Here is a 13,758-nt window from a genome sequence, read left to right as displayed (position 1 = left end):
ACAATGAGTCCCAAACAAACGTATCGACTTATTTATTCCATCAAAGTTCTTATGCAGTGAAGATCAAGATGTACCTTTGAATCCTGCCGACTTTTTTCAACCTGTCATAATTATTTCATGATTCTGCCGTTGCCCGTTCAGCCAGATTTCACCTAGATGAATAATCTCCGGACAAACGACATTGAGCATCATTTTTTTTAGTTTTTGAATAATATTTAAAAAGCTACCCTCTACGTATTATACGTATTTTTATAATGATTCTTAGCATAATACAATTTCAATTCTGAACTTAATTTTGTCAACATATTTTTAAAAGCAGACCTGCCAATAAAAACTGTCATCGATTTCCAATCCAAATATCTCCTCTGTCGTTTTTCGAGTCAAATCATTTATTTGAAGCGACTATCAAACTTGCTGAATTCAGGCGATAATTAAAAAAAACTGGAAAAAGCTTTCGGGGAAACAGTACAGTTAGGGAAACAGTGCATTCGGGGAAAATTCTCCAATAAAAAATCATTCGGGAAATGGTTCTCGGGGAAATGTCAGACAATCGATCGACAAACATAAGCGAATATGTAGTATATTTACAACAAAAGGGGTGTTTGATGAACCAAAAGGCTAGGAACTAATTATCGAATCTAAACGAAATATAAATCTCTCGAATGGGTCGATATCATCGTCGTCTGTGAGCGGTGTTGCTTTTGAACGCTCTCTCACGTACAGGGCTGGTAGCGAGTCACTTTTTAGTGACTTGGTCACTTTTTTGAGGCCAGTCATTTTAAAGTCTCTTTTTTGAAGCCATTTCAACTAAAGTCACTTTTTTCGTCCAAAAGTCACTTTTTTCAACTATTTTGAGATAATTTTCGGGAGAAAATTTTGAATCGGCCTTCTTAATTTAATTCTGGAAAACGTGGAATTATCAGGAAATTTTATTCAACCTGGGAAAAAACCTGGAATTATTATAGGATTTCGGCTATACGCAGGGAAAATACTTCGAACCAGTAATTATTATGGCAGAATGTGTCCTTTTTGTAACACAAAATTTCTTCAATCAAAAAAAAATTCGGCTGCACCGCTGTTATAACTTGACTATTCAGTAAATTAATTTTAAGTTATTTTTAATATTCCGAATAAAATTTGTTTAAATAAGGAAATAGGACTTAGGATTGCTAAAATGGGAAAGGCAAGTACGATTTCCAGTTCTAGTAGGGTATCTTTCATTAGCATATGAAATAAATAATATTTGTAGGAAAAGATTAAAGCTTACAACAGGTACGAAAAATGGTATATTTTCAGGTAAGCAGATCTTTTTTAAAGGCTTGGATACTATTTAAATGCATATTTCTAAAAAGTGTTTATTTTTAGTTAAGGTCTCTAAGGACATAATCAATATGGTATCTAAAGTCACTTTTTTGCCTTAACCCTCTCATTCCCATGGTAGCTCCAGACTTACTATGGTTCTCCAACTCGATATCGTATATTATAAAAACGCTTTTTCATATAAAAACTGTCGATTAAAGTCGTCGGAAATAGATGGTTAATCTGCTTGCAATGAATTCTGGTGCAACATTCTAGAGGCTCTAGACAACCTTCAAATACTATCACGTAACTATTTATCCAGAGATTCCTTCTGGAATACTTTCAAGAACTCCACCAGGAATGCCACCAGCAATTTCTCAATAGAAGCTTAGAGGAATTTCTTCTTAGTTTGGTACTAAACATTTTTGGAGCATTCCTACGATACTACCTCCAGTAATTTGCACAGAGATTACTCTGAAGAAAAAATATCATTATTTCCTCCAGATTACTGATTCTTTCACAGATTTCTTCAATCGCTGCTTCTAGGATTATTCCCGCAGGCTCTACAGAAGTTTTTCCCAAAGGTTTAGTACAGAGTTTTTGAAAAAATCGACATTTTTACAAGAAACCCTACAATAATTCCTACGCCTTTTTTCTCCGGAATTGCTCAAAACTTTATTAAGGTATTATTGGATAAAATCTTTTCCAAGATTTGCTCGATTAATTGCATCTCGATTAATCATTAGATTCCTCTAGAAATTTCTTCAGCATTTCTTCAAAACATTATTACTGCGGCTCAAACACTTCATTGATTTTTTTTTTCAAATACAGTTTCCAAGCCTCCATAGATTCTTTAAAGTTTCATTCAAGCTTCTACACTAGTTAATACTACAGCAATTATTACAGTTATTGCTGACCATTGATGGATAAATATGTTTTTATTATCATAGCGATTTATCAAGAAATATATTCATCAAGAATTCGAGAGATCTTTCAGTGATCCTCGTAGGTATTCATCATTATATCTCACACAAGTTTCATCAGAAATTACACTAGGTTTTTTTTTTTAGAAATTTCTCGTGGATTTTTCAAAATTACACTAGGTTTTTTTTTTTAGAAATTTCTCGTGGATTACAAAAAAATATGAATTTTTTTTTTGATATTTCCCTGAAGACAACCCGAGTTATCGCATTTTCTCTAACAAAATATGTTATAATTTTGGCGGGTTGTAGTTAAAATAACAAAAATTAGAACTATACAAAATTGAAACAAAATCTGTCATAATTCAAGCAAAAATATTACACATTATGTTTCAAATCAAATAGAAATATAACTTGTTTTGTTATATTCCATTACTGAATTATAACAAAATTTGTTATTTTCTTTCCTATAATTTTTTATAACAAATTGTGGATTAATTCAGTTTTAAATTAAAATAGCTTTTGTGATTATAACTGATTTTGTTTTAATTGTGTTATAATTTCCTCCATCAACTCAAAGTGCTTCTAACAAAAAAAAAATGTAACAAATCTTGATATAATTTTGTTGTTATCCACTGGTCGGGAATCCAGGATGAGTAACTGGAAAAATTCTTTGAAGATTTCTTAGGGAAATCAATGAAAGAATCAATTGATAAATTTCCGGGGAACTTGGGACTTCCTTGGAAAATGTCTGAAACGATCTTTGGAGCAGTTCTTAATGGAATCATCGAAGTGATTTTTTCACCATGATAAAGAACCAACCAATATAATGATCTTTTGAGCTAAAACCATGGCTCGCATTAAGAATATTGTAGAAAACCATCCGTTATAAATGTAGGAGAGTATTTTAATGAAACAACGTGGTCTTTCTTAAAAAAAAAAAAAACAGATTGAATTCATGAAGGTATATAAACGATTCTTAGAAGAATTGCGTAAACAGTTCGTAAAAATCACAAAACAAACTCCTGAAGAGGTCTTCGGAGTAACAAGAAATTTACGGCAAAACGAAAAGTTACTTGTCGTTATTTCACGAGGAAGCCTTAGAATGTGAATACCTTCCATTAAACTTACTGATGGAAAATTTCTTCCTTATTCGGCGTTTAAAGGACGCGGTTTAAGCAGTATTTCAATCAAATTCGATCTTCTGCCATCATTTTTTATTTGAAATATTGATTAGTGCATAAAAATGTTGAGCTTATTAGGTAGAAGAGCTGGAATCTAAATGGAAACGTGAAATGACAAAAATTTCAATTTTACAAATTGTTCTTATTAAAATTTACAATATAAAATACTTTGGTAATATAAAAGACACAAAATTTTTAAAAGATTGAAAATCTACTAAAATAGGATTATTTACGTAAATATAAACTACCCTGTTTGAAAAAAATCTAGGCGATATCTTGTAATTATAAAAATGTCCAAATATGGTACTCAACTAGACCTACTACCAGCAGAAGATCATATGGAATATTCCCAATCATAATTGATATTGATCGTAAAACAGTATACTAGAATTGAAATAAAATTAATTACGGCTTGCTTTTCAAGTCACTTTTAGTCACTTTTTCAAGAATCGAAAGTCACTTTTTAGTCACTTATTTCTCAAATTTGGTCACTAAAATAACTTTTTTCGGTACCAATTCTTGCTACCAGCCCTGCTCACGTACCATACGAGTGAATATCAACACTCATAGGGTTCTCCGATTGCAATGTGCCATGAACTGTTATGGTTCACGAATTGCTACAATCTCTGAATATGGTTCTATCGGCTTATTCGGATCAAAATACAAACTCTGGTTGTAGTCTTGTTATGTGATTCTGGTCGGAACCAGGCAGATAGAATAGCCAAAATTACACAAGAGATTTTTCCAGAGATTCTGCTAATGATTTGTTTTGAAGCGTTTCTAAAAAGTAATAGCTATTTTTCCTTTCAAGTGTACCATTAGGATTTTTTCCAAAAAGTCATCTAAAGATTTCTAGACTTTTTTTTTTCAAAAAATTCTCGGTAGTTTTTCCAGGATTCGTCTATGAATTGATATAAAAATATGTTCGAGAAAAAATTAAGGTGCAACATTTTGGAATCCAAAGACGACCGACTTGTGATCCAACTCACATTTCCAAATGCACTAATGCACTGTTGAAGTTGGATTCCAAGATGTTTCACCTTAAGGAATTTCTGCGAGAAAGGTTTTTGCCTTTCAGTAACTCCTGATGTAATTACTACTGTATTTTCTTGCTCGATAACATTTTAATTAATTTCTTTGAGTGTTTCTAGATGAGTACTCGTGGACCTTCAGTAACCCAAGGCCTTCCTTAACTTGTTTGTCTTGCTTAAGAATACTGAGTAAATCACTTCAAGTATCAAAATATCGAAAATATGTTTTTATATGATGAGCAAAAATGTCAGTCACATTCAAATTTTTGACAGTTTTTTTTTGTCACGAAGAAATCGGGATAATATTTTGATGTTTTTGTATCAGCCCCCTGGAAATGCATCAACACATTTTAAAGCGTATGCCTTCTATAATTTCTGCTTTAAAACAGGTCTACAAAAATAGTTCAAAATAATGTCTGCTTTTGAGAAATACGGACAACTCTCCATAACTCGATATTGAAGGGACCATCGAGTTGAGGAGGATTCGAGTTATAGAACACAAAATAAGTACATATGCGTTTCAAGGGACCATCGAGGTAGCCATGAAAACCAACTTTTACTATGGTTCTCTAACTCGTTATCGACATACCGAATATCGAATAAGGTAGAATTGACTGTAGTAAGCTTCAAAGAGCATCCAGAAATATTTACAATTTGTCACGGTATGGCCAATGTTTGTACACTGGATACTCTTCCTCAACCCGAGTGGTCAATTTTCCCCGAAGTTCATTGTTCCCACAGAACCCTTCGTTTCGCTTCCGAAAAAAACAATTGACACGTCCAACAAACAAGCTATCCGAGAAATCGCTGCAAACCAAAATTCCGACCATTTTTATTGCACCACTTTTCTAAAAAACCTCGTCTCGGAAATGCCCGCAACTACTGACTGCTGCGCTTTGGCTTCGATCCCGGTGGAAAAAACAGCTTCCCCGTTGTTACCAAAGGAGGATGAGACCAAACCCTGGACAACAAGCGCGCTCTAATTTTTACCCTTGGCTTGAAACGCTTTTATGATTGTGCCAGCTCACGGCAAGAAGGGGGTGCTATAAAGTCATAAATCAATCTGTGCATATCCACTCTTATCGCGTATGCGAAGGTTCATTCTATTGCGAAACGATTCGTATCCTTACCGGAGCTACAAACTCATCTGCTCATCTGGACAAAAAAAAAAGAGAAATCATAGAAAATTGCTTGTGGCATGAATTCCAGGTTCGTTTGTTCCACACTCAGCACAAAAAAAATGCACGACACAAACGCATACGAGTTTCATATGGAATCCTTAGTTTTTCCGAGATATGCATGGCATCCTTTGATCTCTCCCCAACAGCAGCTCAGTGTGCCATGACGCTCAAACTTCCTTTCGGTTCGGGTGGGAATTCTACCATTTTGATTTCTCCCTCCCGGTGTGAATGTGTGTGCCTCAGACTCAGTGCCTGCTACGATACGATTTTTGCGTCCGCCGCGCGCATTCAAGGCGAGGCAATAAAGCTGCGGAGACAATAAAAATTCATATTTGACATTTGTGAAGTCAAATATGGCACCCTTCTCGTTCATCCATGCAAACGCACGCATACTCAGACACACAAACCTCGTATCCTTTTGTGATTTGGGATTCTATCTTCAACCACGGGAGACGGTGAAAAATTCTTCCTGAGTGATTCTGTACGGTGCCAGCTGGAAATTGTTTAGTTCTACAAATTTTGAACAGCAAATGAAATGTAATATGTATGTTGTTTACAAAATGATAACAAATGCGTAATTTAGTTTCAGCAAATTAGGATGACAGTGTTGCCTACCACGAGCACCCGGTTGAGATTTTTGAAATGATTCTTAGAATTTAAAAAAAATTGATGATCTCACTCGATGATAGTGACCAATCTATCAAATTTTCAGCATGAATGACTATCTGGTTCTCCAGATTTGTGTTGTTGAAGATTTGAGTTTCAGCTATGATTCATCTTCATCTTAACGCACGATATTAAACAATGATGCTCTTTCAAAATCGTTTCTTGATAAGTTGAGTCTCTGTAATACCCATGGCGAGTTTCAAATTCGACCCAAGAAGCAGACCACGTGTCTCGCAGAGAGCTAGGAAATTTGTTTTCATTACCAAAGCCAAATTCCCAATTTCCTCGGAACGTCATTTTCCAGGGATCAAGTGCTAAGGAAATTTATTCCCCAGAGGAAAACGGAACACAAATTTTCCTGGGACTGGCAATTGGATCCCCGACTGGGCCAATACATCTCTTTCTATTTTCGGTACGCTCGGAATGCTTGTGCGGTCGTTGAATAGGAAAAAAAATATGTAAGGCTATGACAGATGGCAACTTTTGACGACCAGCATATTTATTTCGATGGCTTATATTGTCTCGTCTTTCCGGTGACTGTCTGAGCCAAGCCAAGGCAATGGGTACAATGCAGTAATGCATGTCGGTACAAAGCATGGGGGATTTACTTCTCGAAGGAAATGGGAAAACTTTCGAGCAACAAGATAAGTCGATGGATTCCGGGAAATGTTTGAGTCTCATCAGTTGAATTTCAAGAACCATTTCGGAAATGATATTTGCTTTGGGTATAGGTCATTGAAAATATTGTATTCCAGATACCGGTGAAACCTAAGATGATTTGGACTTCTATGCTCTAGCTATTCTATACCGTTCTATTTCTAGTGGAGAGAGTATTGATAAGTATATTTCTTTTGTTTTCAGTGTCTTCACCGGAAAATGTCCAGAACCATCACACATATGTGCAGTATGTGGATTCTGATATGTACACCAGTGGCCAAGGACAAACTCAAATGTAAGTATATCTGACAAATAGGGTTTGTGTTCCCTTAGTAGGCAGTCCCCTATAGTCGCAGTAGGGGCTTTTTACGGCTGTTTTGCTATAAATAATTGCAAAATATTTTTTGCCGTGAAGGTCAGGACCTATTTATCAACGTACCATTGATTCATTTGAAAAATTATCTAAATAAATAGTTTTGATTAAAACTTAAGCTATAGTAACATTCAGGGTTGGGAAAAATCTTGAAATTCACTCTACAGTAGCCAAGCAAAGCAAATCACAGTCAGCGAAGCCAGTGAAACTCACGCTCATCGCTGCTGTAGTCAAAAGCCTTGAAAATTGCAAAACACCCGTTGCTAAGGGCAACCCAAACTGCCGTGAGTCGCAAGTCAGCCCCATCTGCATTTTCGTCAAAATTAAGTTGAGTTCAGTTTTCAACACATCTTCAGCTGCCTTAATGAGATAATAAGATTTGTTCGGAAAAAGTTGAAAAAAACAGAAAGTCAAATTGTCCCATAATGAAAAGTAACCGCATATCAGTCCCACTACAGATTTTCACACCGTGTAACACAAAAATGAAGCGTGTTCTGATCATCTTTATATTCTTCTCACAAAGATATCGTTGTGTAAAGCAAATTGTGAAAGTATCATGATGATTTTTTTTTTTTCTTATTTATTTATTTTATAGGCTCAAGCGCACTAGGCATAACGGAGCCGATATTCATAATAATTTAATTACATAATAATTAAATCCTATAACCTTGCCTATATAACTCTTCTATTCTCTGAGCTTCCTCTTCTATATATTGCTGACGAAGAACAGGGTCATCGATGTGCGAAAATGAACCACGTCGTCTCCCATTTCGTGCCCGCGCAGGAGAGGCATCAGAAACGACTACGCTGCTATCGCTTTCATTTGAAGTTGAAACAGATACATGGGGTGCTACTCGCTTGGGTATACGGTTGTTTGCGGTGTCTTGGTCCGAATCCATTGAACGCTGACGCTTTGGCTCCGGCTTGTGGTGTGTTTGTTTTTTCGGGATGTTTGTACCAATTGTCTCCGGCTTGGAGAGAGATGGCCATTGTTCCTCAAGAAGTGCAGGTTGGTTTTGGTGCTCGTTTAGTTTAATCGGACTCAATGATTGTGGATTTGATGATGTAGGAGCGGCGGCTTCGGAGCACCTTAGTTTTGGATGCTCCTTACGGCCACAGTTTCGGCAGGTCTTCAATTGCGAGAAGTGAGAAACATAGGTCACTTCTTCGGAAATAGTAATGTACGATGGGATGGCTTGAGTCAGCTTCATTCGTATCACACGTATACCGTTGCTAAGGCCCGGAAAATAACTTCTCCAGACATCGTTCCGTATTGAAATCACTTCACCATACTGCTGCATATGGCGGGTGATAGTGTTGTTGTCGATCTCCTCCGGGAGATCATGAAGGCGGACATCTACAGCGCTACTGTCGATGTAAATGGGCAATGGGATCGTTTGTCGCTTCCCGTCGCAAGACATGTAGTGCTTCATGTGATGATTTGTAGCAATCCTGGCAGCTACTTCTTCACAATGCACAATCAAATAAACCACATTCTTGACGTTATGAGTTTGGATGCTCTTCACTAACGTCATGTCCAACTTTAGTTCACCATCGAGAAACTGCTTTAGATCGGCAATACTGGGTCGCTTTGGAAGAACAGATGTGTCTAGCACAATACAATTCTTCCTCGTCACCGGCATGATTGAAGCGAAGAAAGAGCACAAAAGAATCGAACGCGTGATGTACGGTTGGGAGATGGATAGCAACTGATCATGATGATTTGAACATGTTGAAATTTTATGGAATTTTTTGAATATTCGTATGGAAAACGAGTTTGGAAACTTCACACCCCCTTTTCTCAATGCCTACTTTTTACAGATGGAACTGACTTGCGATTCACGGCAGCAAAATTACTGTAGAAAAATGTTCTATTTACCGCTGAATTTCCCGCATTTACAGCCTATGATGACACTACAGATTTAGAAAATTCACACATCAAAAATTACTTAAGGCACAATAGTGTTACCAGTGCTGGGAATGGTAATAGTAGTAGGCTTGAATTTCGAGAAAATCACGTTATTCATGAATTTATGAATCTCATCAAGTAGCCTTACTTGACTCAGTCTATGCTATGCTATGCTATGTATCATTCTCAAAGAATCCTGAATATGGTTTTCAGGGAAAACATGCCTTGGATTGTCATAAAACATTGGGCAAGATGAGAGCTGGATGTCCTACATAATTCTGGGCAGTACCAGTGCACACTGGGACGGATTGGGGTTTTAGGAGGTAAGATGGAACTCACGCCTCCAATTGCGATTTTACGTAAAAATGGTGTTCTACAAAGTTGTTCCTATTATAAAAACAATTTTTTTGGTCGGAACGAAAATTACGATGGCCCTTTGTAAAAAAAAATAACCATCAAAACTTTTTTATTTGAAGAAATATTGATATAGTTTGTTCTACAAATTTGTTACAAATTTCAAGCTGATTTGACTAAAAAGGTTTTTTCCTTGCTCAAAAATTGACCGTTTTAGAGCATTTTTTGCTATTGATGTAGGGTGGCCCATTAAAAATGGGTTTTTGTGTTTTATTTTTTTAATTTTAGATTTGTTAGCAAAGTTGTCTCCCCATCACTTTTCGAGCTAATTGAAACGAAAACATAAAAGATATAGCTAATGGAAACAAATAGATACAAGAGTCTTTTGCAATGAAAATTTTATTTACAGTCGAAGCTCGTTATAACGACAACTTTTATAGTGACCAAAGCTCTCTATAGCGACATTTTTCGGTCCGTTGAAATATATATATTGATGTTATAACTATTCTCTATAGCGACTTTTCTCTATAACGACGGTCCCTTGCGATGTCGTTATAACAAGCTTCGACTGTAGTTACTTGGACATAAAGTATCATCGACAGAAATCCATGCGATACACGAATGCAAAATGACAAATATGTCAAAGAAAGTTCTCAGTTAATAACTTTGGGAGTGCTCCTAACAACAATAGTCTGAGAAGTATGATCTGTTCCAGTGGGAACGTGATGCCAAAAAAAAAGCATATCGCTACATTTTTTTCTGATGAAAAGTTAAAGATTTTTTAACAACAACATGTGTGGGCATGACGATAGTGTTTGTCAGCTTAAAAATGTGAATAAAAATCGTATTATTCTTCGGCGGATCTGTTTGCTAATGATATGACTGGTTCATATGTTAATAACCGTTAATAACAGATTTTTAAAAGAACTCCCAAATTTACTTTAAGGTTCAATGAGCATGACTGTCTCTAAATTATAGCCTCATCTACCACGATCAAATAATGTATATAGTTGTTCTCCTTAATCTAGGCTTGAAAGTCAGCGTCATAACCAGAAATCGTACTCTAGTAATATACCGTATTAGATACGATATATCTCCTACGGTGGACAAATTATTTGTAAACGGATTTGCGGCATTTAAGCATTCGTTACTTCCAATCAGAATGTTTCCCAAAGAGCATGGCAAATCCTTAAACTATTCACCGACAAAATTGTACAGGCCTCAAAATATGCGTTTCAATCGGCTCTAAAGATGAAGGGAGACAACTTTGCTAAGAAATCTAAAATAAAAAAAATAAACACAAGAACCTATTTTTGAAGGGCCACCCTACATCAATAGCGAAAAATGCTTTAAAACGGTCAATTTTTGAGCTAGGAAAAACCTTTTTAAGTCAAATCAGCTTAAAATTTTCTGATCTTTAACTTTGTAGAACAAGCTACATCAATATTCCTTAAAACAAAAAAGTTTTAATGGTTTTCTTTTTTTACAAAGGGCCACCCTAATTTTCGTTCCGACCAAAAAAATTGATTTTATAATAGAAACAACTTTGTAGAACATCATTTTTACGTAAAATCGCAATTGTAGGCGTGAGTTCCATCTTTCCTCCTAAAACCCCAATCCGTCCCACTGTGCAGTGTGTGTCAACATTTCAGGAACAAATCTCACAAGCTCCTGCGCAGGATTGACGCACTATCTTGGAATTCTGTGTAGGATTCTTATTAAATACTGGGCATTATTATTTCATAGCCTCTGACAGCATTTCGAATAGAATCATGGACTAGATTTTAATCTTGAGCATAATTTTTAAACAATCCGAGGAAAGATTCTGTTATATATTCTAATTCTGTTATATATCCTTCAATATCTAAAAAAAAAACTTGTATACAAAAAAATGGCTCGTCGCACAATATTATTTCTAAATGTCTACTTCAGCATTAGGGTTTCCGCTAAAGTTTATGAGTAGAACTTGAATCTTTTACAAAAATCTTCAAAAGACACGGACACCGTCTTCAGCCATTTAGCTGCACAGACTGTAAATTAACACTAGATAACGGATAAGCATGCTCCAGTGGAACAGCCGAGAAACATTCCTGACGAAAAGTTTCAATGGCAAAAGTGGGAATTGAACTCACATCCCATGACACGATGCGCTTAAATGCCTCACGACACTAACCGCACGGCCACGAGGCCCACTTTAGTTTTAGGAATTGCTGCAAGGCTCCCTAGGTTTGTTTGACTAGAAAAAAATTAATAAAATACTAGAAAAAAATGGAACCCCTTGTAAACCTTCCGATGCATTCGTGAGAGAATTTCTTATGAGCTTCTTCAGGGTATCTACTACCTGGAAAAAACCTGGAAAACCTGGAATTATCAGGGAATTTTGTTCAACCTGGAAAAAACATGGAACTCTCAGGGAATTTCGGCCACAATCAGGGGAATTATTTTGAATTACATGGTAGAATATTCCCTTTTTTTGACAAAAAATCTTTACAATCAATGAATTTTTCGGCTGCGCCGCTATCGAAACGCTACTTGCGATGTTCGGTATTATAATTTTTAGTCTTTTTTATTTATACAGAATAAAACATGCTTAGACAAGGAAGCTAATTTTACAATATTGTTTTTTATTTATTCTACAGAAATAATATACATTGTAGGGAAAGAGCAAATATTACAACAGATTCGAAAAAAGTCTCTATTTTAACCCGTATAGACCTGAGAGAAAGCAAAAATATTGAAACCCTCACCGCTCAGTGCATTCTTAACGGATTGAAATGATTTGTTGTCAATTCACTGGCCCACATATCGTTTTTCTAGAAGTGGCCAGAGGAACTCGGAAATATTCTTGTGGCTGGAGTTATTCCGGTGGGTCACTGGGTGAAGTCGGATAAAAAAGGGATATTTTTTGGGACATGCCAAGTTACCTTTATTTATTTGCAATGACAATCATTTTAATTTGCGTAGATCATTTAGATCTGATATTCAACTTTATAAATGAAAAGTTTTGCACCGTTTAAAATATACCGGATGTGGCCTTTCGGACTTAATGCCCGAAAGAACCGGCTGTAGATTTGTTGAATACTAAACAGTATCAATTCTCGAAAAGTATAAATCAAACATTATTGTGCACTAAAATGTGTTCCCATAGGCTTGTCACAGATGTTTAGATACAAATTAGCCACTTTATTGTAAATTTGAGGCGTCCCGGGGACCCGAAAATGGTCATTTGTAAGATCAATCAAATGCAGGACTCATAGTTATCCAGTTCAATCATTTCTTAAAATGTTTATACTGAAGCAATTTTCTTAAAATTCCGTGATGTAGTGGCCACATTATAGCCGATTCTGGAAATTATGTGTGACTTGTAATTTGCCTACCTCCAGGGGCACAAACGCACAGTACCCTGTTCACATGACCTGACCCAGTTACCCATCGGAATAGCTCCGGCCACATGAATATTTCCGCGTTTCTCTGTCCATTTCTAGAAACTAGACATGTGTGCCAGTATACTGACAAAAAATCTTTTGAATCCATTAAGAATTCGCTTATCGGTGAGGGTTTTAGTATTTTTGCTTTCACTCAGGCCTATACGGGTTAATCTAAAGTCGCTCTTTTGCCCTTATCGGCCTGCAGTGAATCCTGGTGAAAAATTTTAGAGGCACCAGAAAAGCCTTCAGAAACTATTACGCGACTATTCCACAAGTTACTAGAGTAAGGTGGGGCAAAAGTTCGACCTTAGTGGTATAATCAAAGTTTCCAGGAAAATAATAGCAGATGCAACAAAACAAATACCATACAGCGAACCTTTATCATATTGGCTATAACTTTGTTGAACAAACTTGTTTCAAAATGTTTACCCATTTTTAGTTATAACAGTTTCAAAATTGATTGTCTTATTCGAACTTTTGCCCCACCGGTGGGGCAAAAGTTCGAATCTAGTGTGGGGCAAAAGTTCGTTGGCTAAAACACAAAATATCAATACTTTTATGCCAGGCATACTTTATACCAGCCGTAAACTTATGTTTGCCGAAAAATATACACTAAATTTTAATAAAAAAATGCCCAAAACAGGGTTAATTGTAATACACCCAAAAAATAGCAGTTTTTCGCAAAACTAAGGGAAATGTAAAATTTTTGTGACATTTTTCGCACGATCAGGCAAATTTCGCTAAATTTGAAGATAA

General features: G+C 36.0%; 1 protein-coding gene across 9 annotated transcripts in view; it reads left to right on the top strand.

Moving 5' to 3' along the window:
• LOC5576136 (DNA-binding protein RFX2) overlaps window positions 1-13,758 on the top strand; it is a 169,618-nt gene that overhangs the window by 109,514 nt on the left and 46,346 nt on the right. For all 9 annotated transcript variants that reach the window (XM_021838428.1, XM_021838427.1, XM_021838425.1 and 6 more), the window contains one exon: window positions 7,143-7,233. In XM_021838428.1, the coding sequence (XP_021694120.1) occupies window positions 7,143-7,233 (91 nt within the window). The remainder of the gene's footprint in view (window positions 1-7,142; window positions 7,234-13,758) is intronic.

The sequence above is a fragment of the Aedes aegypti genome, chromosome 1 (assembly GCF_002204515.2).
Source record: "Aedes aegypti strain LVP_AGWG chromosome 1, AaegL5.0 Primary Assembly, whole genome shotgun sequence".
NCBI lineage: Eukaryota > Metazoa > Arthropoda > Insecta > Diptera > Culicidae > Aedes > Aedes aegypti.
Note: the sequence above shows the minus strand (reverse complement) of the source record. Positions and strands in the feature narration are given on the sequence as shown.